Here is a 24972-nt window from a genome sequence, read left to right as displayed (position 1 = left end):
CTGTAGTTTTTCTTAGCTTCTACTGCTAAAAGCCTGCAGCACAGGGAAATAACTAAACCAAAAGAGGGTCGAGAGCTAAATGGTTAGGATGATTTGCTATTCAAATAGGTTGCACCACTGATTGCTGTATACATCCATGAACAGGATGATAGAGAAGCAAGTGAGAGAGAAAGAGAGAGAGCTATTTAAAAAAAAAACAGATAAAAGATTATTTTTGGTTAACCGAAAGAAAAAATTTAATTGCATGTAGTATTTATAATTTCTACAGTATGAGGGCATCTCCAACCGAAAACCGGTTTTCCACTCCAAAATGCAACAAAACTTTAAAATGCAGTAATTCATCTCCAATCGATTGGCATTTTCTCTTTTTCTTTCATGTGCTTCGTGCGAATGTAACCATTTTCTCCTCTTTCCTGCGCTTTTCTCCTCTATCAAGCGCTTCTTTGGCAAATCCCGTAGTCCAAATTTTTTTGCGAAAGTGAACAGTCCGACGCCAATATTGACGTTAGATTGTTCACTTGCCGAACTTTAGCATGAGATTTGGTTCGAATGGAACGAATAGCCGACAACATATGGTGGTATGCCGTTTGATTGGAGATGGTATGATGCAAATGAAATACACGTCAAAATCAACAATAACAAAAGCCTGATCAAATGCTCAATCAAGTTGGCATTCAATATAGCTAACGACTAAAGATATTTCTTCATAATCTCACATCATGGAGTTTTATTCTCGTTAAAGCTCGCTCGATCGTTTTTTCCAGTGAGAAATAATTTGTAAAAGTCAACTTTTATAATTATGATGATGATATATGTCATGCATCATGGCTCGTGAATGATGGTTGTGTTCATGATATCATAGCTCGTGAAGGATGAAATAGTTTAAACTGATCACGAGAGAGTGGCCAATCTGGTTCAAGTGCAGCTGTTTCTTATTATTTTTTTTAGTTTTTTAAGCTTGAAAAGATCAAAGTCTGGTGCACGAATGTTAGCTAGCTAGATATGTAACAGCTTTTCTGTCAAGTTCATGAGACTAAATACTTTTTTACATATTTCTATGGGCGCCCATAGGTTTCTTCTTATTCATAGCGGATTTGTTATGGTCTTGTTTTGCACGGTTGAGTTGATGACTGGCTGGGGTTTTGTCTCATGTCTTTAGAAAAGGTACGATATCCGTCGGGCTTAGCTGAGTTGGTGGGCGAGCATGATTGAGAACCCCCAACTCATGTTCGATTCCTCTCTTAAGTGGCGCGACTCCTTAAGTGGGGAAAAATAACTGTGTGACCCTACTGCACTTGTGGAGTGTGGGGTTGGTTGCTGGTATAGGCGCACCGAGGGATTAGTTACGCTGTCATTCGCCTCCTTTGAAGGTAACAGCTGATAGATAACCCGTTACTAAAAAAAAAGAAAAAGATTCAAGAACTAATGGTGGTTTAATACAGTGTTACAATAAATATTGGTAGCGGTTTGAGGTCTATTTAGAACAGCTTTCTTTCTGTTGTATTTTATTTTCAAATCGTAATCATATTGACCTCTGATTAATGGCTTTTTTATTTTATTTTATGAAGTTTTGTTGTTTATAATAACTTTTTTTTTATTTGTTTGTTTGTTTTTTGACTTTTTCTGCGGTTATACAGATTTGTCAAAAAAAAGGAATTTTTAATCTAAACATATATAATTATTTGTTGGATGTTTTTTGTAACACAAAAATGATTGAAAAGCTCTCCCAAACGAAATCAAGTTCTGTGGTTTATGCAATAATTTTACAACATCAATGGTCGTTAACTTATAAGAAATTTCGGATGAAGATGATCTGATTAAATTATTTTAATCAAAATAACTTTAAAATTATTAAATTTATTTTAGATGAGTACATAATATTTTAGAAGAATCAATTAACATTTTTATTGCACTGAATCTAAGAAAATAAATAAATTTTACTACACAAATATATAATGATGAAGCACACAAATGTCTCCCTTAATCATATATGGTTACATGATAGACTCATAATTCACGATACTTTTGTATATGGCATGACCTTTGGCGAACCATTTTGTGTTCCAAGGCCGAAGTCCAATTTGTTTTTTCTTTTTTCCTTGCAAGTGGTGATCTCTGTCTAGGCTGTTGGATGGTCGTCTTGCACTTGACTTCCGTTTGTTATTCCTTTGGCTAGTTTGTGGCCTTCTGGTATGGGGTGTTGCTCCTTCTCTGCTTTGGTTCTCTTTTTGTTTATCTTTATTGTATCCTAGATAAGTTCTTGGGCCTTATAGGTTGCGTTTTTTCTTCTGCATTGGCTAATGGTCCTTTAAAGACTTGTACCCGCTTTCTTATTTAACGCGTCGGCCCTCTAAAAAAAAAAAAGACAGAAGTCCAAATTTCCAATGAATCTCAGTAGGCTAACTAACCATCAAGCTTTTTGCATCTTTAACGTTGAAGTATCTAGTTATCATTTGATGCTATTATATAAAGCAGATTAATATAACCAGCAATTCTTTTATAGCCATAAAGCTATATTTAGTTTATGTTAATCTCTCTTTTTAAACATGTTAGATTTATGATGATGCTTAGCTTCATGAAAATAGATAAAATGTGATAAATAAGATTAAATAAAGTAAATGCACAATTGTAATGATTTTTTAGATAAATGATTAGTCATGTATGAGCAGATTATAATTATTTAATTTGTCTTTAATATGAGATGATGATCTCTTCATTGATGTAATAGAATTAATGATCCATCGTAGAGTGTTTTGATGGTGTAACTTGATATGCCATAATTGACAAAAGATGTCATAGTCAATATATATGGTTATATTATGATATAGATTGCAGTCGATTATTATAGAAGTCAGTTTATTATATATGTGGACACGACAATGATATTGGTCAACTTAGAATTTTTTTATCAAATGATTAAGATATGGTCAACCTATACATCACGGAAGTTTTTTGTGTAGGCCACAGATGCAAATATATATATAATGATGAAGCACACAAATGTCTCTCTTAATCATATATTGTTACATGATAGACTCATAATTCACGATACTTTTGTATATGGCATGACCTTTGGCGAGCCATTTTGTGTTCCAAGGCCGAAGTCCAATTTGTTTTTTCTTTTTTCCTTGCAAGTGGTGATCTCTGTCTAGGTTGTTGGATGGTCGTCTTGAACTTCACTTCCGTTTGTTATTCCTTTGGCTAGTTTGTGGCCTTCTGGTATGGGTTGTTGCTCCTTCTCTGCTTTGGTTTTCTTTTTGTTTATCTTTATTGTATCCTAGATAAGTTCTTGGGCTTTATAGGTTGCCTTTTTTTCTTCTGCATTGGCTTAAGGTCCTTTAAAGACTTGTACCCGCTTTCTTATTTAACGCGTCGGCCCTCTAAAAAAAAAAAGACAGAAGTCCAAATTTCCAATGAATCTCAGTAGGCTAACTAACCATCAAGCTTTTTGCATCTTTAACGTTGAAGTATCTAGTTATCATTTGATGCTATTATATAAAGCAGATTAATATAACCAGCAATTCTTTTATTATGAGCGCTATCATTCTTTTTTGGGCTAGATATCGCAAATCATAGCAGTTACTAAAGCCAAAAAAATAGATAGTTAAGAGTTGTAAGTAAACAGATCATGTCATGATGAGAAATCCCATGAGAAATAAATTGTCCATAATTTTCAGTCTACCAACGTAAGACATGCACTCATGTATACAAAGCAACCAAACATAATCAAATTAAAGGTTTTATTTGGGACTACTTTTGATCACTATTTTTTCGTTACTTTAAAAAAAAATTGTACTAGAAAGCTGCTGTAGAAAGTAACCAGAAAACTACTCCAAACAATACTTATGGGGCTTCCTCAACATCTAAGGAAATTATCTTTTTAGCCTCATAAAAGCTGAATTTATATTTCTCATTTCATAATATTTTATACTTCACTTTCTATTCATTTTTTGCGAGTTTTGAAAGGGCGTCTCTTTAATATTTTTCTTTTATGTTGAAGGTATATATATATTAAAATTATGAATATTAAACATAAAAGAATGAATATTTTGCATAAGTGTTGTTGTAGAAAGAACTTACTACATCTTTTAGTATGTGTTAAAGCCGCTATTAAATGATTGAATAGATTAAAAAAATATAATCTGAAAAAAAAAATCAAATTTTGAGATCAAATTTCAAATTATAACACAAGATTTCACTCAAGTATTATATGAAGCATAAAACAATGTGTGAATTGGTCTACTATGAAATATTTCAAAGTTGCTTAAAAATTATGAGCTGATATAAATTCATTGTTAAAATTTTAACCGATCAATCAACTTTTATCATTAGCCCCATATCGTCTAACAATGTCATTATTTCCTGCGACATTCTTAAAGATTTTACCTTCCCTGTATGATACTCATCAATTTTGTGCTAAGCTTGATACAAGGAAGCCCTTTGATCTAGCTCACAGATATTTTCTTCTTCATAGATTAGCTCATCAGAGTTTCTGCTGCACTTCGTTTAACAAAACTAACCCTCACATATTTCCACATTGACAACCCGGCATGTCAAATTTTTGCAACTACCGGTCGTCCCAACAACTCTTTTCAAAATCGTTTATGTTAGGGAATGTGCTCTAAAGAAATATTATTGTAATATATTTTTCATGGAAATAAATATTTAAAGACGAGTTTAGCATGTTTCAATATTATCATTTGATATAATATCTTTATTCCATGATTATTTATGTAACCATAATTTAGTATATATATAATTATGTATAAGAGGATTGAGTTATGAAAGATAATCAAAACAAGTTCATATAACATCCTGATTTTCATTTCTGCTATTATAAATGGATATAAAGATCCAACAGTTTATGCAAGACTCTGGCGTTGGTCGACTGCTGGGTAAAAGTCCGGCGATGATCGAGAAGGAGCTTCTTCCTTTTCTTTCTTTTATTCTTCCTGCTCTTCTTGCTTGGGTCCCCCTTCCAAGAGAAATGAGTGATATATTTATAGCTTTTTTAGGATCAAGATAATTAGTTGTTTTTTTATTAAGCGATAAATTATTAAAACATAAAATCCACCCAACTGTCAAGTCCAAAATGGGTTGATTGCTTAATCTCCTTGCAACAATTTGAGCCTTAAAAAATAGGTTGGTGGCCACAAGAAGGGTTGGACAGAACTCTCATATACATTTGAGAAATTTTTATTAGACAAAACTTAATCTAATGTCCCTTAAATGATCAATCCAATATGCTAAACTACGAAGTATTATTATTGGCACGGACTTCTCCATCCACTATCAAAGAGATTAAGAGATTATTACGTACGGAGTTTAAACTCAGAGAATCGTTCGGTTTTATGACTGAGAACAATAAAAGAGCAGGGGCGATGCTTTTAGTGTTCATAGTCGCCACCAAGCCCAAGGGTGGCATTGGAGGACAATCCGATAGGCTTTATCATACGAAATCCTAGCTAAGGGAGCATTGAGAAACTGATTGGAATCAACTTTAGTGGAATTTAATAATTCCTGTAAATAAGAACTTATTAAATCTTGAAACTGATGAATTTTGAAAATTATTTGATATAATAAATGATAAATCATATTAAATTGATAATAGATTACAAAATTTAAAATGATTGAAGATTTAAAATTAAAAGAGTAATAATAAATTATGAAAACAAGTGGGATCAATGCTGGAATAAGAAAAAAAAAACTTTTGTTGGTTGCCGCTACTTGTGCGACGTTGAGAGGGATTATCGAGGGAATGAGGGCATTTTCTATCTAGATAAGAAGTTCACACAATCTTTTATGTCACATACATCTCAATCACTTAAATGAAATGAAGCGTGAAATTAAGATTTACGGGTAAATCCCAAATTTATGGATACATGCGATTTACAATCACATGGATGGATTTACATTAATTGATGCCAAATCCAATATCAAATGCCCCCTAAGATTCGTAACAACGATCACCATAGCATATGCTAATAAACATCGTCATTACTTAGGGCATCTCCAATCAAAAATCTCATTTTTTTACTCCAAAATATCATTAAACTAAAAAATACTATGATTATGCCATGATTCATATCCCATCAAACTTCATTTTGCCATATGTAAAAATTTTCTTCCACAAATTGGGTAAAGACAAATATGAACAGTATAGACCCAATCGTCCCAACGTTCACCGCCAATTGTAAACTTCAGCACCTATTAGATTGCAACCTTACAGGCAATTATCTCTACGGATAAGTTGGTTCTCAAAGCCCAATAAACGCTACTTTGGTCTCGTTCTCTATCGAAAAAACCCGCAGCTGATTTTTTTTTTCTTTTTTTTGAGGCACGTCTTGCAAAATCACAGAATTAAAAAAAAAAAGAACCACTAATTATGTCAGCACCAAAGGCCCATAAATAAAATACCAGTCATTATAAAAAAAAACAAACAAAAACGAAATCATCTTACCCAAGTTCATTTAGATCAACTCATATACTTTTTTTTTAGATAACTCATATACTTAAAACACGAACTTTACTTGATTTAACAACATCGATAACTAAACCAGGGCAAGGCAAACAGGACAGAAAAACCCTAAACCCTTACAGCCATCAGAAACCCTAATCGATATTGACATGGAAAACATCCTTCCTCTCCTCCTGCTTCACTTTGGGCACAATAACCTTCAGCACGCCATTCTTCATCTCCGCCCTAATAGCGTCCAACTTGTAGAGCTCCGGTGCCAGATCTATCCTGGTACTGTACCTCCGGTGGCTCTCCTCATCCCCTGCTTCCGCCTCTCCTTCTCCGTTAATAAAAAGCGTCCCCTGCTCCGCACTTACCTTCACGTTCTCCTTCCCCAGCCCCGGCATATCCATACGTAGGCATAACGCGTCATTATCCTCCCTTGCGTCCCATCCCCGCCGTAGACCGCCGGTGCCTCTAGCCGCTGACGTGAACGGCCTGTCAAACATCGAGTCCATCATGTTTAGCAGCTGGCTCACCGTCCGCGGAACGAATGGATCCATCACATCTGCAATCCGATAAGAACCATTTTAGTACTCCCATGATAAAGACGATCCAGTATTTCAAGAAAAAAAGATATCATTACCAGAGAGTTGGGCTGGGAAACCGTCGGCGCGGCGGCGGTAAACGGCATCTTCGCCGGGGCGACGGTCAATTTCGAGGTCGCGATCGTCCTCTGGCTCACGGATTTGGGCATTTGTGTTGAACGAACGCGCGATAACGCGGCCTGAGGCAGCTAGCGGACGCGCCGGCGATGATAGAAGATTCTGGAAGGCTTTGGAGAGAGCGATCGACCTCTTTGCAGTGATCAAGGCCGCCATGACGATTATGTGAGAAGACACAGATTGAATAGAGGAATTCTTACACCGTGCTTTGATATTGGCTCAATTGTCGATGGCTGGAATTGCAAAAAGGTCCTCATTTTATAGGGAGAGTAGAGGCTAATAATACGCGATCGACATGTTCCAGAGGATCTTGGAAGGCTCTAGACTCCAGAGCGAACTCAGCGATTATGCAGGGAGAAAGGAACATTCGAGAACGTCCTCGGTGTTTTTTTCTAGAATGATATTTTTTTTTCTAGCTAGCTGGTAGAAAAATACTAGAATGTGAGATAAATGTTTAAATTTTGATAATTTAAATTTTGTATATAGCCTTGATACGCCACAAAAAATTATATTGATCTAGCATGAATCTCAAGGCATGTTGAATTGAAAACTGTCAAAATTTAAAATATGATAATTTAAGCTCTGATTTCAACAAGTTTATAGTCGAATTAAATGGTTATAGGGACAATACCAACGACGCTAAAATTATGAGTGTCAATTCGGATCAAAGGGTCAGGTTCAGGTCGAACCCGACTTGACCCGACCTTAAACATGTCGACACTAACTCGATCCGATTTTGAAAAATGGTTAGGATTGTCAACCCGGATCTGACCCATGTGTTTTACTGGATTGACCCGACCCGTCTCGCGAGGGAGGGACGGCAGCAGTCTTCTGCTCTCAAGCGGGACGGTTGCAGGAACATCTGCAGCTCGTGGACGGGACAACATCGGCAATCTTCATCTCTTCGCACTACTGCTAGCTTCAAGCCTTCAATGGCAACAGCAGCACGAGGCGAAATGGCGACAAACCAACATCGGTGATGGCGTGATGCAACCCTAAGTGACGAGACAAATTGATGTGACCCTGAGCGGCTGAGCAATGCGACTGAGTGACGAGACAGGTCACACGTTTGAAAAATGGGTCAATTTGGGTCGACCCACGGGTTTCCAGATCGACCCGAACCTAACTCATTTTTCAAACGGGTAGGAAAATCGAACCATGACCAGAACCAGGACCCGGCCCGTTTCACAAACGAGTTGACCCAAAATTCGAATTTTTTGGGGCTGAATTTCTGGTAATGTCAATTTTGATACCCTTATCTAAAATTGGTCCATCCCGAACCCAAATGATCCCAAATCAACGGATCAAAGCGTACTTAGAAGCTTAAAGCATTAATTGTACAACCAAATGACGTATGAATATGACATGCTTATAGTCCAATCGAGCGGCTATAAATTCTAACATCATTAAGGACTTAAATGCTTAATAAAGCTCTATGATCAAATGATCAATATGGATTGTTGGATGGAACACTCCTAGTTTATCCTAGATTTTTTGCATATTTATGGAGTATCCGACTCTCAAAAACCTATAAATATGCCATGATTTTTCACATAAAAAAGGGAAAAAAGAGAAAAGAAATGAAAGATGATGAAAAACTCTATAGTATTTTCCAACCATGCTACGGCCGACAACCACTGGTTATTGCCATCAATAATCACCCGTTATTACCATTTACATTTGTCGTCATCTCCAAAATATTTTCAAGATTTGAACTTGTTGTTGGGTAGATTTGTTCTCATGTGAACACTTACTTTCTAAAATTCCTCCTAGGAAGAGTAAGCTCTATTATTGAGCGTAAATATTTGATCTCGTAATATTCTGCTTCTTCAATAGTGAAGAAGGCAAGATATTTGCATCACTTACTATATAGTGGATTTTGAACTGGGCCAAGTCCCATGATTTTTTTCTTTTCCTGATTTTCATGAAAAAAGTTATTTGGTCTTACTGTTCGTGTAGAATTTGTGTACACCACTAAGAAAACATTCACTATACCGACTCAAATTTTCTAGCATGCAATAGTTTGACGTCGTCTGTTGGGAAACTAATTCCTGGATGTGGGGCAATTTTTACTTCAATTTTGAGAAGTCATCCATGTTAACTTCTTGGGCACGATTGAAGTGAAATTGTCCCTTTATCATGACCTATTATCAGGTTCGAAAGAAGTCCTTCAATATGGAGGACAATATCGTTGCAATAACAAACATATATTATTTTATCACCTCTCAAAGATCAGCTATTACTGCATAAATTTCATGGGAAGCAAATTTGGACTAGGGGGCAATATTGGTTGTGATCTCAAATACGATTGTAATAAACTAGTTCCTTGATAGGGGCGGTGGAGTAACCTAAATAATTATAAAAAAAAATTATGGCTCTATCAATTTCTAAATAATGATTAAGTTTTCTTTGTTACAAATTAAACTTATAATGACTTCTAAATTATTATTTGACTAGGTAAAAATATAGGCAATTACATGCCACCTCGCCACTATCATTGGACCTCTAGTCAGAACACCCCAACCAACCAACATCATCGAATCATTGCCATACCATAATCATCAGACGACGACCCCCGCATGGCCACCATCGACAAACTATTTATTAGACCAAATTGTTGTTGGATTATTGTCATTGTCAAACTGTCATCGTAATATTGCTGGCATCACTGAACCACCATCATTGGATCGATGTTGCTTTAACATTGATATTTGACATTATTTTCAGTAGAACACTACCAACACACTCCATTGTATGACCAACTGCCCAAACACAGTCATCAAAACAATTGTCATCACGGACCATTGCCACCATATTGCTATTGCTCGACTACTATTATGAAACTACCGTTAATGTTGGACCACTCTCATCATACGCCATGACTCAACCTCCATAATTAGGCCATCGTCGCACGAACAACATCGATGGACTGTCGTCACTCAATTACAACCATATTAATGATGTTGTTTCCTACAAACTCCATAAACATATTCTTCCACCACTCATCATCCCATATTCTCTTATTTTGTGGGCGAGCAAATATTCATTATCAACCCTCAAATTGTGGAATTATTTAAGTTGGGCCATGCATTATGATTTTTACCTTCCTAGATTTGCCACGTAAAAATTATAGTATCTACTTTTATTTATTTATCTTTTTATGTTTAATATTTTCATGCAAAACTAAAATGTAATTTTTTTTTTCAATTTACTATCACAATTTTTTAGCACAAGTAAAAAAAAAAAAAAAGAGAGAGAGAGAGAGATGACAAATTAAAACTTAAATTGTGTCACACATATAATACAATTTAAAAAATGGTTTATATTCATTTCAAATATAATATTCAGTCAAATTCTCTAGCAATTTGCTAAAAAACTATAGAATATCAATATCTTTAATCATCTAAATGCAGGAGGGCAAAATAACTCAAAATATTTCGAATATATAGTACCTAAAATTTCTCACAAATCTTATTTTTTTAGGAACGGGGTTATCCACAGACTGTCAATTCATAGAGGAGGCGCTTGACGGAGTAACTAATCCCTCGTAAAGCCTAACAACAACCAGCCCCACAACTGCCAGACGACACATATTTTTTCTCACCACTTAAGAAGTGAAGCCACTTGAGAAAGGAATCGAAGGTTGTTTGGTGTGTTCCTAATTACGCTCGCTCACCAACCTAATTAAGCCGGGTAGGGTCCACACATAAATCATGTTGCCGCTCCATTTAATTTGCTCCATTTATTTGGATGGAGCCCAATGTTCGGAGATCCAAGTTCGGATAATTGCTATTAACGTTCTCATTAAACGGCGTATAGTTTCGACCCTCCACGAACCCTAGCTCGAATTTGGCATATCCGCTTCGATCCCATGAATTCTCCCGTGTCTTTTCCCGGCAAAATCTAGCACTTCAAATACGACTGAGGATTATTACCTCGTCGTTCTGCTAGAACAATGTCAATATCTTCCGTAGCTTCTCCTTCTAGAAGTTCATTTAGAAAGCAGAACACAAGGCGACTTCCATCAGTAATCTCGGACAGAAGCCTTATCGAAGGTCCTGCTTTCGTTAACCTTCCTGCTTTCCCTTCTACTGTGCACCCCTATCGGCGATTGTTGTTATACCAGAGCAAGCCCATCTTTTGGAGAAAGTCAACTCGTCGGTGGACTGGAGTTCCTTTGTCAGGTAATGGAATAAACCTCAACTAATTACGGTCACGGATGGGTAAAGGGAGGATTTTGAGCTAAAGGTGCGATTTTCAGGTGAAGATGTTGGTGAAGTGCGACATAGGGAGGTTCAAGGCGAGCTGAGTTTCGATGCTTTCCTATCAGCGGCTGAAATTTTTTGCATTTTGCCGCCATCCATTTTTTCGATAGGTTGCTTGCTTGGTTTGGCGATTCCCGGTGCGTCTAAGCTGTTCCAGTGTTCACTTGGAAGCAAGTTTTGTGTTTGGCAGTTTTTTTTCTTGGTTTCTGCGGTGGCGATTGAGGGATTGATTCGTAGGAGGCAGTGGCGGAGGATTTGTGGGGAGAATGAGGGGGCCGCTGGCGTTGATTTAATTGCGAGGATAGAGAAGGTGGAACAGGATATGAAGAGCTCCGCCACAATTGTTCAGATGTTGTCGAAGCAGCTTGAGAAGCTTGGTATTAGGTTTAGGGTCACAAAGAAGGCTTTGCAGGAGCCCCTTGCGGAGGTTATGCTTCTGCTGCAGTTTATCATTGCATATTGCTTGATTTCTCTTTGTAATTACTTTGAAGAAATGGAATACTTCATTGTCATATAGCTCTATTAAATTAGTTGTACATTATACATAAACGAAAATTTGATTGTAGGATTTATGCTTTAGGCTCAAAAGGTCACCCCATTCTAAAGCTGAAATTGTCAGCCTAAAGCAATCCATCTTGATTGAATCAGTCAAAGTTGATTAGTGCAAAGCTGTTTGGTACTATACTGTAACACTAAAGTGTATTGGCTTAGAATATGTTTTCTTTTTTCCTTCAGTTTTTTAGTATACATGTTTACACAAAATCCTGCAATGCCACGGCGCTAATCGATTCGGAGACTGCCTTAGTTTTATCTAGAAGACCTTTATTTTGCAAAGTTTAGTAACTATTATCTCTATGTAGACTTGAACATTATTTTAACCTAAAAAATGCAGCTTATTTGGGTCTTCTGGAAATTCCAATTGAACAAGAATTGATTTTTGCAGACTGCAGCTTTAGCAAAGAAAAATTCTGAAGCAACTCGTGCACTGGCAATCCAAGAGGACATTCTTGAAAAGGAGCTTGTTGAGATTCATAAAGTCTTGTTGGCAATGCAGGTAAGTCTGACATAATCGTACTTTCTTTTGAGGGTTTTTTAAGGGTTGTTTGGCTTGTTGTATTTACGGAACTTGCATTTTATTAATACCGAGTAAAGTAGATACAATGTATTCTACTTATCATGAGTTGTTTGGTTAGATGTAAAGTGCGTGTAATGGGAATTTTTTTTGGTTGAAAGTAAAGTTTGAAATCTAATGCTATAACAAAATGAAATGGTGGGATTGCCTCTTGTATGAAAGTAATTTATATGAAAACAAAAATGTTGAAAGTTTTACTACAATTAAATGGGCGAGATCACTTGGTCAATGGAGAGGAAAAATATTCAAGAATACAATAGGTTTTGCAGTAAAAATATATATTTTGAAAGTGATATTTGTGTTTATGCCTTGAGAGTATTGATGGAAATATATAGAGAGCAATAGAAGGATCTTGGATGTCTTTAATCGCTCTTAAAGAGTCATATGATCAAGTAATCTTGGAATTAATTTAATACGCACTAGAAATGAATTGTTGAGGAAAAGTGCTCATGTGAGAGCAATTATATAAATGAAAACAAAGGACACCAAAAAAATAGAGATAAGGATTTTCTTGGTTTGGCAACGTTTGTTAATTTTTTATGTGATATTTGTATTAAACAATTGTTAAATTATCGCCTACATGAATTTTTTGTGTATTTCAATTTTCATCTAAAGGAATATATAGTTGTTTATGTTAAGGGTTTGTGGGCTTTGAATTATAAAGTGTTTTAGTGATTTTATGCATCTTATTATACATTTGCATTTGGAAACCCTAGACCCAAAGATGCCATGCATCAGATTTGATATCAAAGCTTAAGATTGCATCATAATGTTAAATAGAAGTTGGGTATAATAATTGAGTCAATAAAAAATTTAATATAATATTACAATTTAAATGAAATTGAGTTCAACATAATTTTTATGAAATCTACAATTATGTTCTTAACATTGAGAGACATAATTTTGGGAAATTCTTAAAATTGCCAATAACTTGGAAGATTTATTTCAACAGATGCTATATGTATGATTCTAAAAAAAACTTATTTTTACTAAAACAAAAGTTGATACTTGATAGGGCATGCTTGACATTATTTGCGTATGTATTATTTTATATATTTTATAAAAGGCCTTAGATAATAAATTAATCATAAATTAAATTACAATTTCACATAACATAACCTTCACCTTTGTTAATATCTCTAAAGAAATAATATAATCGTTCATTAAAACATCTTCATCTTTGCTTAATGTCTCTAAAGAAAAGTCAATTGCATCACAAAAATCATGTATGATCGAATACCATCTCATAGAATAAATTATAGTTCATGGATTATGGATATTCTTTTGATCATGCATTAGACGCAAAAGAATATTATTATTATATATTAATGATATTGTTGAATTTGAACATTATTATGATCATGAATTTATATACTCCAGAAAAAGTTAAAATTTAAGTTTGAAATCAAAATTCCGCATGATATCATATTTAAACTTGAACTTTTGATAAAAAATTAATTTATTTAAGAATATAAAATTGCAGAAACCTCACGCACTATATTTAAATATTTAATGAATCAATTATGCAATTTGATAAGACAAATTCCGGTTCATCAAGTCTCTGAATCAAATTGATATTAACTTTATTTGTAGTCCTTGATTTTTTTTATTCACAAATTCATAAAAAGAATCATATGGTGAAAGCTAACTTACATCAATATCATAAAATATTTATTAATGGCAGTTGCCTTAAAGAAAACATGAAATTTAAAGTTTGATATTTCCAGCCAAATTTCCAAGTATATAATTCATCATCGCTAAAATTTAAGCCATTTGTGTTAATTTACTGAAAGAGGTTGTCTGTTTAGTCATATTGATGCAGGTTGTCTTAGTATTTAGGATCTTCAATGCAAATCTATGATCACATGTTCAAAGAAATTACAATTTAAAGTTTTCCTTCTCTTATTTTTGATCAAGATTAACATCTTTTGATGCAAATTAAAAAACACATTTCAATCACTCCTAATAATAATAATTTTTTTTTATTATATAAAATTTTCTTACAAAATTTTATATAGTGGGATAAAGGCTTGATGATGTTGTTGTTGTTGTTGTATAAAATTTTGTAAGAAAACTATTTATGTATAAAACTTTCACATTGATGTAGGATTCATCTCACAAAAAAGAAGATTAATATGTAACAAACTTGTGCAAATCTAAATCACAAACGCAAAACCATTCATAAAAATATTTAATAGAAAAGAACAAGTGAAAAGTACCGATCAGAAGATCCAAGTCTAATGTTAATGCAATGAGAAGCATCCTCACCAAATTGTCATCAAAACTTGCGACACATTCAGAAAAACTCACATCTGATGGTATGAGTTTTGTGAGTAAATATTGAAATTTTATAAAGCCAGTCAGTGATTTTTTGCATGCTTAGAGACTCCTTAGATACTCTTATTTATAATAAAAATAGTCCACAATTAGTAGTTTCACAAAATTTTCAGCATTTAATCTAAATAATTTTCAATCTTAAATTGCAAAAACTTCCTTTGGATCTTGCTATATCGAAATTACTGCATAGAATAAAATCTACTAAAACAAACCAGGCATGTGAAAAAAGATGATTACCAAATCAGTAAGCAACCTCAAAAGGCAGGCAATTTTTGACTTCTCTGCTATCATGCAGAACCATAAATAGAAGGAATTGAGGATACAAATCCCGGTTACATTGCGTGGTACTAGATTTGCAGAGAATGCTAGTTTAATTTACATCCTAGACGCTTAGAAAACATAATAGTTGTTGAATACTTTTTCAAAATAGGAGAATGAAGAGATACGGAATCTCGAAGCAGGCCAAATCAAATCTCGAGTTACAAACCAACCTCTCAAGCAGCCTTTGCGCAACTCTAGATTGCAATACATCAATGCCATATTGTGTTAGCAGCAATCCAAAATAAGGAACCAACTCACCGGAATAGAGGATGAAATACAACTGAACTAGAGAATTCAATGAGAATTGAATCAACTTGCCTGCAGTTCAATGATAAACTAGACCAACCAACAGAATAAACCATTAAATAGTCAACCCGTTCCATAGACACCATCTTCATAGGCATGCTTAACAGTGAAATGAACTAGCAAACAAAATATTTAGAATTAAAATAACTAAGCAATCTCAATGCACATAATTTGTATTTCCATTGAATAAATATTTCATATTTGCATCATTTTTCCTCGTATGAAAAAATTTGGCTCCAATGAATTAAGCATTTGATATTCACCAATCAAATTTAGTCATACTTGTTATGCTTTATGCAAAATAGCCCATTAATCATTATGACCATATTTATCACCCCAAAGCACAAAATATCCTTCATATCCACCTTTAGTAGCGAACACACCCTTTACATGTAAGCTTCTAGAACAATAGATATCAAACTATTTGGTAAAGTTTGGATGTGAATTCAGAAGGAAGAGATGAGAATACAGAATAATTCAAAGAATTGGTAACAGGTTCCTGAAATAAAATAAAATCAGATACATTGCAAATAGATTATTACTAGAATTTATTAAAATCTCTTGTTTATAAGCATTCCTAATTTATTGTATGATTTTATATGGTCAAAAGGTCCTCGGAGGAAGCATTTCAGTACTAAGTTGCATTTTTACCTTATCATGTGATTTGAATTTCACAGAAATTTTGTTCGCATCATCAATATGCTTGTAATTGCCATAAATAACAATTAGTTTCCTGCAAATTTACTTACGCAGGCTTATTTTTTTGATTCTATATTACAATAAATCAATGCTATAGTGAGTTAGCAGCAATACAAAAAGAGGAAACCACACCTCTAAAATAGATTATAAAAAACAACTAACGTAATTCAATAGGATTTGAATCAACTTGCCTGCAGTCAAAGAGCAAACTAGACCAACCAAAAGAATCAAGCATTAAATAGTACATACCGGTCTCATAAACATCCTCATCATAGGCATGCTTACAACAAAATGAATTAGAAAACTGAAGATTAAGAATTAAAATAACTAAAGCAATCTAAATCTACATAACTTGTGTTTCTATCTAAGACGTACTTTCATATTTGCATCATTTTTTCTAGTAGGAAAAAATTTGCTCAAATTAATTAACTATTTGATATTCATTAAGCACATTTAGGCATAACTGTTAGGCTTTATGTAAAATAAATCATGAATAATTATGATCATGTTTGTCACCCCAAAGCACAAGACATTCTTCATATCCATCTTTTGTAGTGGACATAAACTTTACATATAAGCTTCTGGAACAAGAGGTGTAGAACTATATGGTTAAGTTTTGGATGTGAATTCTAAAGGAAGAGATAGAAAGAGAGAATAATCTAAATAATTGGTAGCAGCTTCATAAAATAAAATAAAATCTTATAGATTTGAATACTAGACTAATATTAGAACCTGTTGAAATCTCCAATTTATAAGCATTCTCAATGCGTTGTATGATTTAATTTGGCCGAAAGTTTATTTTAAGAAATATTTCAGGATTTTGATGCATTGTTATCTTATTATGTGATTTGAATTCCACATATATTTTGTTTGGAATCAGCAATATTCTTGTACTTGCCATAAATAACATTTTGTTTCTTGCAAATTTTCTTACACAAATCATTTGAATCATATAAATGAATAATGTGGTATGAAACAAGTAATTTAACTACTAAAATGCCAACATGCATCCTAATGGATACTAATAATGATTTATTAACTAACTAGATGATAATATAATAGGACGAAAATTGAAAATATACAACTCACACAAATGTGATGCATCTATGGATATACATACTCTAAAAATAAATAAATAAAAATAATAATAATAAAATACTCTAAAAAAATAATCCAAATGACTTAACATATCAGCTGTGATAAATTATGTGACTATTAGATTAGTCATATTGATAGAATCTTAAAATTCAAGTTTTTTTTAATGCATTCCTCATTAACAAAATTTGTTGGAATATTTAGTCAATTTCACTTTAATTAATATCATGTTTATGAAGTAGTAAGTGATCAAGAACTAAAAATAAAATCAATTTTAGTTTGGTTTATAGAATTAACTTTATTAGGAATTTCATTTAGAGTTAAATAATGAGATTCTTCAGTTGGCCTATCAATTAAGTTAATAGGGTTGGTTTAGGTTCACAATCAATAATGGATGCAATTCTGTTAGAAGCTCATATTCATGTTCAAGAGTAAACTCAATTTTTATTAGAAGTTTTGATTCAGTTCTTATTCTAATTGCATTTTAGTTTTTGAAATGATCATAGATTCATTTTTAGTGTTAGATTCAGTTTCTAATGGAGGATCAAAATTTATCTTATACCAAACTCAATTTCAAAAATTGAATATTGTCTTATATTGAGTTTATTTTCAGGAATAAATGTAGTTTCTCTTATATGTTCAAATTTTGATATGATTTCTTGCTCAACTTTGATTTCTGATTCTTATTCAGCCTTATGAATATGCTATAATATAGGTGTAGATTCATATTAAAGAAGATTATATTCATATTGGGGTACTATGTAGCTCTTATTTATTTCTTAAGGACAATGAAGTTTTGTTATTGAAATAATCTTGTCTTCTAATGAGTTTGCATATTTATTCCTGACTAGCTCTATGTTTTCCTTGTATGTAAATCATTATTTCCAAGCAAATTTCTTTTTACACAAAAGTTGTGCCAGTAAGGCGTCGAACTACCCCTAATAGGTGCATTCCTAGAGAAAGATGTGTCCCTCTCTATATATATAAAGTGTCCCTCTATATATTTTGAAGATTTATTAGTTGGCAATAAGAATGGTTTGAAACGTATGAACCAATAGCATATGTTAACAGTATGTACTACAACCGGACACATCTAATATTGCCAGTTCAAGATAGCAGCAACCACAGACTTTACTGGGTTTGACCATGCTAACTTAATGGTAGTTAAATCAGATTAGATGTTTTGTCTTTGATTAGATTAACTTTGGTTGATTGGTGATTCAAATTTCCTTAACTTTGGTTGCTTGGTGATCCTAGTTTCTTTCAAGGAATAATGGCATGCAGATAGTGAACTGTGAAATGCATCTCCATTTAAGAAGTCGTATTGTTCTTTTGCTGTAGCGTTCTTCATCATTGTCCTAATTTAGAAAGGATGTAACTAATATGTGATTTGATTTCCTGAGGGTGCATAAATGTACATTTTTTGAATATGAACATTTTCACAATGGGAAGTGGGGTGGCACTTGTTTCAGAGAATAGGTGAATCTTCTGTTACTAAGTATTAAACATTTGATTAAAGTTTCGTTTGGGACGGCTTTCTTACTGCTTCTTAAAGAAAATTTTTAGTTCAAAATTTTTAATTTTTTATAAAAAAGTTGCTTTAAAAAGTAGTAAGAAAGTCGTCCTAAACGAAACCTAAATCTGACAAAGTAACCTGCCTTCAAAGATCAAGTGCTGATACAGTCATGAAATAATAAATAGAGGAAAGGCATATACATGCTTTTTTGACAAGGTAAATGATTCCTGCAAAAGACAGTTGCTATCAATAATACAATTTAGCATATATAGTGAATACTTATACTTCAAATTTAGCATGTGGGGAAGAATCACTGCAGGCAATTTGTTTGACCAAAGCAGAGAGAATATGTGCCTTACAGCTTTGAAATTGCGCCAAGGAGCCTGACTACTGTGCTTATTTCAATTTGTATCTTCCTCCTGATAACAATTGTTGAACAAATTTAACACTTGCAGCAGTAATTAAACTGCGTTAATCATGGAAGAAATCTGTATTCATTCGGTTGATTCCAATCGTTTTTTCTTGATTTTTTTTTCTTTTTGAAAGTTTCCCTTTTTCTTGATTAGTTGTTTACTTTTGTTCTGAATGTCTTCAGCCTCATTTATGCATTTGGTTGATGATATGGCTTGGTTTGCGGCCCTCAAAAAGTCCAAACGATGCATTCTTTCTCTGAATTCTATGGCTTTTGTCTGCAATTGAGTTTTTGAGGATTTACTTTGATCTTTTCCTTATGATATCGGTATTTATAAAACTATTGCAGATCATTGGATTTAAGTGCTTCATATAAGAAAATTAAATTTCAATTGGAAAGGCAGAGCATACTTTTAATGATTTCATTTTCTTTTGTTGATGCAGGAACAGCAACAAAAGCAGCTTGAGTTAATTCTTGCAATTGGAAAGGCAGCACAGCTGTTAGAAAGCAAGAAGGTTTCTGGAAAAGAACAACTTCCATCTGGTTCTGGTGTTCCAATTCTGGGGAAGAAAGAAAACCAAGAACTTGAAGCCCAAAGTGTAGATAATAACCGGATCTGAGACATTTTTGTCTTCTTCATTGAAAATTTGTGGGAGCAAAACTGCAGTGAGGTTAGCTGAATAGCGATTGAGAGAAGAGTTTTACCACCTTTATGCAGGAAAAGAGTGCTAGCACCTCATCCATTGCAACTTGATGATTTTTGAGGATTCAATTTAGTTTCATTTTATTCTACTTATTTGAGAGAGAATTTTTACCTAAAACTTGAACTGAATAAATGGAATTTTGTATGGGAAGTTGACTGCTCATTATTCTTTTCCTTTTTCTTGTATATTTGATGCAAGTAAATTTCAATTGTAAGATTTTGAGAGTAATTTTTGATACATTAGGGAAAATCATCTTGATTGGGTACAAATATAGAGACCTTTGAATTGGAAACTTCCATAATTAAAGTGAGGAACATTTGTACTCCGATTTTTGTAAACTTATAGTTGAATTGAACGTTTTGATGAGATAAATCTAACGGCATAACAAATAGTCCAATCTGAGCTCGAATTAGTTCCAATCAAGGGCTTGAAGCATGATTAGACACTTTAGAACATTAATTGGATGACCAAATGATTTTCAAAATTGGTATGCTTATAATTGAATCGAACGATTCAATGAGAAGAATTCATCAAGCTTAAAATTGCTTAATTTTGATATCATTAAGACACGTAAATGCTGAATAAATATTTTATAATTAAGGAATTAATATCGGCTATTTGATAGAGTTGAGATTTTCTTCATATCTATAGGCTTATCATTTTAAAAAAATTATAAATAGACTCTACTCTCTACATCGGGGGGCCAGGGTTGCAAATGAACCGAATAGAGTTGAGTATGTTAGTGTTCATGTTTGAGTTCATTTATTATTACCATGTTCAAGTTCGGTTCGTGTTTGATTCGAGCTTTATTGTTTTTGTTCATGTTTGGTTCGTTTAAATTATTGGTGTTAATGTTTGGTTCATGTTCGGTTCGTTTAGTGCTTATCAAGCTTTGAACAAATAAGCCTTAACAAGCTATGTTCGTGAATATATTTAACGAATTTTTTTACACAATCAAACAAGTACGTTTATGAACAAATCTAATGAGTATTCTTGAGCTATCAAATGAGCATGACCATGAATATATACATAACTAGTATTTTCGAGCTACCAAATGAGCTCGTTCACGAACAAACGATTTATGATTCATCTTATATTTGTTCATTAATATCTTACACAAACAATCTAGCAAACATTGACAAATTTGAAATGTCTCTTATTCATGAACAAATTCATTATATTGAAGGTATAAAATAAAATGAAATTAAATTTATAATAAAAGTAGTTATCTATTTAAAATGAAAATATGATTAATCTATATGAATATATTTATCGAGCTTATTTAGTATGAGGCTTTAACTATCTCAGAGCACCACGAACCAATCATCGTCGGCGGCTTCCGTCACCCACTAATTACAATCCTTCAAACCATCGTCGCCCGCTAACTACAATCCTTTGAGCATAATTGCTCACCTATCGTCCTTCGACTACCATCACCCGACTACTATTTTTTTGACCATCATCACTTGCCAACTACGGCCCACGTTTCACCATTGCCAAATTATGATTGGATGATCGTTAGACCAGCATCACCTGACTTTGGTTTTTCGACCACTATCTCTCGACTGTGATCATCATTCCATTGTTGCCCGACTAATGCCCTTTCGACTTTTTACCCCGCCGAATTGTAATATTCATCATTAGGAATCAAGGTAATTTTTATTAATGGTTGTTAATTTTAATTTAATTATAAATTATAAGTATTAGAGTGTATAAAGGGAGCATTGAATAAGTCAATAATTGGATTGGAGAAGTGAAATTTTAAGTCATCAAAATTACATTATGAGTGACGTAGCACTGGGTTCGGCAATGCCTCTACATTGAGCCTCTTGTGGAGAAGAAAAAATGAGCATGCACTGCAGTGCTAGGCGACACCGCCTCGACGCCAAGGCTCAAATAAAAATATTATGAGAGATTTAAGAAGATTCTTTGGTGGTGCTAGGGAGTTAAGTTCTGCGGCGCCATATCAAATTAGTGATTTTTAAATATTAAAATATCTTAATCCATTTATGGAAACCTTTAACCTAGCCATCATGCCGGAGAAGAAAGGAAGAGAGGAGTAAGAGAAGAGAGGAGAGAGCAATGAACGAGAGGATTCAGAGGCTAAAGCTTGGAATTCAGCTGTCGGGCTTATTCAAGATATTATAGGGCACGAGGTAGACTTTTGAGTTCTAAACTCTTATCTCTGATTTTGATTCCACTAGTTTTATAAAAGTTTCAGATAAAAAATGTGTTTTATCAAATTTTACGAAGTTTTCATCATGTAATTTTTAATATGTTGTTGTACATTTTTTTCTGAACATTTTGACTATAAGAAATCAAATTTTCACCGATTTGTTTTTCCTACAAAATTTTTTAAGTATTTATAGGCTTGTCATTAAAAAAAATCTATAAATAATTAAAAAGCAAATGCCACATTTCAAGCCCCAAGATAAAAAAAGTTGTCGTTCAAGCGTGCAGTTCATCTTCCACACATTTCTTCTTCTCCTGCTTTAAGTTAAAAAAAAGGCTCCAGTTCCTCTTTTGGCAGCTTTTCTTCTTTTCCTGTTCTTCTTGCACTCGCGAGTCTGTCTCTATCCCGATGAGTTGAGCTTCAACACATCTTTTGAGCTCGAGCTCATGATTTTGTTGGCGAGCCCAACTTGAGTACACCCATATATATGATTGTTGCAAAAAAATGTGTCATTTATATGTAAGTAAGAAACGCTAGTTATAATACTATATTTAATATGGTTGACTCTTAACATATAATTCCTTGTATAAGAGGATGAGCTGATGAGTTTTCTTTAAAATAAAAGATTTATAGTGTAATCTTGAATTTTAGCCTGTAACTGATTGACTGAATTACTCTGACTGATAAAGAGAAATGTCTCTTAATGATTTATTGAAAGTCATATATAAATTAACTTAAAATAACAAAAAATCATGGCAAGATAAAGATTGATGACAATTTCATATTAAAGCTGGATGTCCAGCCTTGCTATTCATAATCACATTCATGATTGTATTTACATGATAACATATAAATTTATTGATGAGATTGATAAATAGAACTAAAGTAGAACTGATAGAACGTGCATGAATATTAATACAACATGACATAACATCTGATAGGGCATTGATATATATTAATAGGCATGTTAATGCAGTACACTGATAAATACACTAACATAACTTCTTGTTTTCATATCTACAATGCTCATAAAAATAGAAAAAAAAATTATAATTAGATCACAACAATATCTATATTATGACAAAGGGTGTTTGCAAGTTAGACTTATAATGACTCTTAAAATATTATTTAACTGTTGTAGATCAAAATGTATATTTTAAAACTTAAGAGGTTATTAAAAGTCCTTTCAATCTACGTCACATATGACTACGTTCATTTTGCCATCATCGTCTGACTATAGCCCTTAGAGACAACTTTTGCTTGAGTACAATCCTCCAAAAACAATCGCTTGACTAAGATTAGTCAAAATACAGTCATCCAACTATGATATTTCGACATCCGTCACCCACCGACTATAGTCCCCTGACCATCATTAGCCAACTACAATCCTCTAACCACAATTACTCGATTATAGCCCTCCGACCACTGTTGCCTACCATCATGTCTAACTATGGTCCACCAATCTATAATCTTTTGATCATTATCTCACGGGCCTCTAACTTCATCACTTATTATCACTATTAATACAAACACACATAGTCGATTAAAAGATCAATGCATGCCATTGATATCAACTCTAACTCCAATTGATATCAACTCTAACTCCCAACTTCAATGCTTTGATTTATGTCAAATTCTTGCCAAATGACTCTTCAACCATCAACCAATTCTTCAATGCTTTGAAAGGACATTACTTGTAATCAAATACAAATAATAATGAAAATTTTCAAAAATTGTTGTCGTTGATTTTAAAAAATTGCTCAAAATTAATTATAGATGTTATGTGGACCTCTTAAAGTGTCAAAATTGAGTTTATAATGAGAGGAAAAATAGTTTCACGGATCCCAAAAACATCAAAAAAGACTTGCCCGTGTTCAAAATCGGGCTATTGAAGTGGGACAAGCAGGCTGTAACCAACGGAAACAATGATGAGTGTCCAAGGTTGTGCGCAGATGATGCCGTGGGGCACGCCTATGAATATGGTTGGAGCACATCTAAATATATCCAAATTTAAGATCAATCATCAAAGCGTTTGTATTGATTCCTCCCACCATTGCCTTTTCTTTTATCATTTAAGTGCATTAATCATGTCAAAATTATGCTATTTTGGGCTTGAGGATTGATCTTATTAAGACATCGATATGAATATAAACATGTGAGATCTAGAGATCCTTTGATCATCTCATTAATATCCCTAAATTTTTAATTACGCTTTATGTGCTTGATCTAGCTCATTCAGACGTGGACTAAATCACTTTTGGTGCTGTTAAGCAAATATAGTTAAGACATTTATTTTGATTGTTACTTTATGAAAATCGAAGTTTAGATGGCTCTAAATTTGAATTCAGAACTTTTCAATTCAATTGTGAATTGATAATCGTCGATCAAGTTGTTTTTCAAAGATATATCAAGAATATATGCATTTTTTTTTTTTTACTTTTGTAGAGAGAAAGAAGATTATTCTTAGATGCTATTTTAAAAAAAATATCATACAAGTTTTATAATTAAATTTAAAAATATATATTCTTATTCAAATAAAAAAAAATGATGCTTTTTAATTAATATAAAAATAACTTTTTATTAATTATTTGAAAAATAAGATTTTTAAATAAATAAAGATTTTTTTTTCCATTTTGTTTGTAATGTAAAACTCCAAATTAAAAGATATTTTCTATGATGCTTGCGGGGAAGACATCAACAGGTCAACAACATTTGAAAGAGAAGAGTTCTTGTAATTGGGCGAATTATTACGTTAAGTCACTGGAATTCCGGACAATCAATCCGGACGCGCCACGTTACCCAAATACATTAGGACTCAATGTATTTTGGT

The 24972-nt window shown here is 33.3% G+C and overlaps 2 protein-coding genes across 2 annotated transcripts; one reads left to right on the top strand and one right to left on the bottom strand.

The window, feature by feature from the left end:
• Nucleotides 1-6431: 6431 nt before the first annotated feature.
• On the bottom strand, nt 6432-7430 carry LOC110109325 (small heat shock protein, chloroplastic-like). The gene is made up of 2 exons (XM_020840342.2): nt 7104-7430; nt 6432-7025 (listed from the first exon to the last, which is right to left on the bottom strand). The coding sequence occupies exons 1-2, from the start codon at nt 7336-7338 to the stop codon at nt 6613-6615; spliced, it is 648 nt and encodes a 215-aa protein (XP_020696001.1). The 5' UTR covers nt 7339-7430; the 3' UTR covers nt 6432-6612.
• Nucleotides 7431-10953: 3523 nt separating this feature from the next.
• Nucleotides 10954-20183, top strand: LOC110109343. Its single transcript, XM_020840366.2, has 4 exons — nt 10954-11366; nt 11444-11874; nt 12391-12501; nt 19709-20183. The coding sequence occupies exons 1-4, from the start codon at nt 11138-11140 to the stop codon at nt 19883-19885; spliced, it is 948 nt and encodes a 315-aa protein (XP_020696025.1). The 5' UTR covers nt 10954-11137; the 3' UTR covers nt 19886-20183.
• Nucleotides 20184-24972: the final 4789 nt, after the last annotated feature.

Source organism: Dendrobium catenatum, unplaced genomic scaffold (genome assembly GCF_001605985.2).
Source record: "Dendrobium catenatum unplaced genomic scaffold, ASM160598v2 fragScaff_scaffold_536, whole genome shotgun sequence".
In the NCBI taxonomy this organism is placed as follows: domain Eukaryota; kingdom Viridiplantae; phylum Streptophyta; class Magnoliopsida; order Asparagales; family Orchidaceae; genus Dendrobium; species Dendrobium catenatum.
The sequence above is the reverse complement of the archived record's forward strand: the minus strand, read 5'-3'. Positions and strand labels throughout refer to the sequence as shown.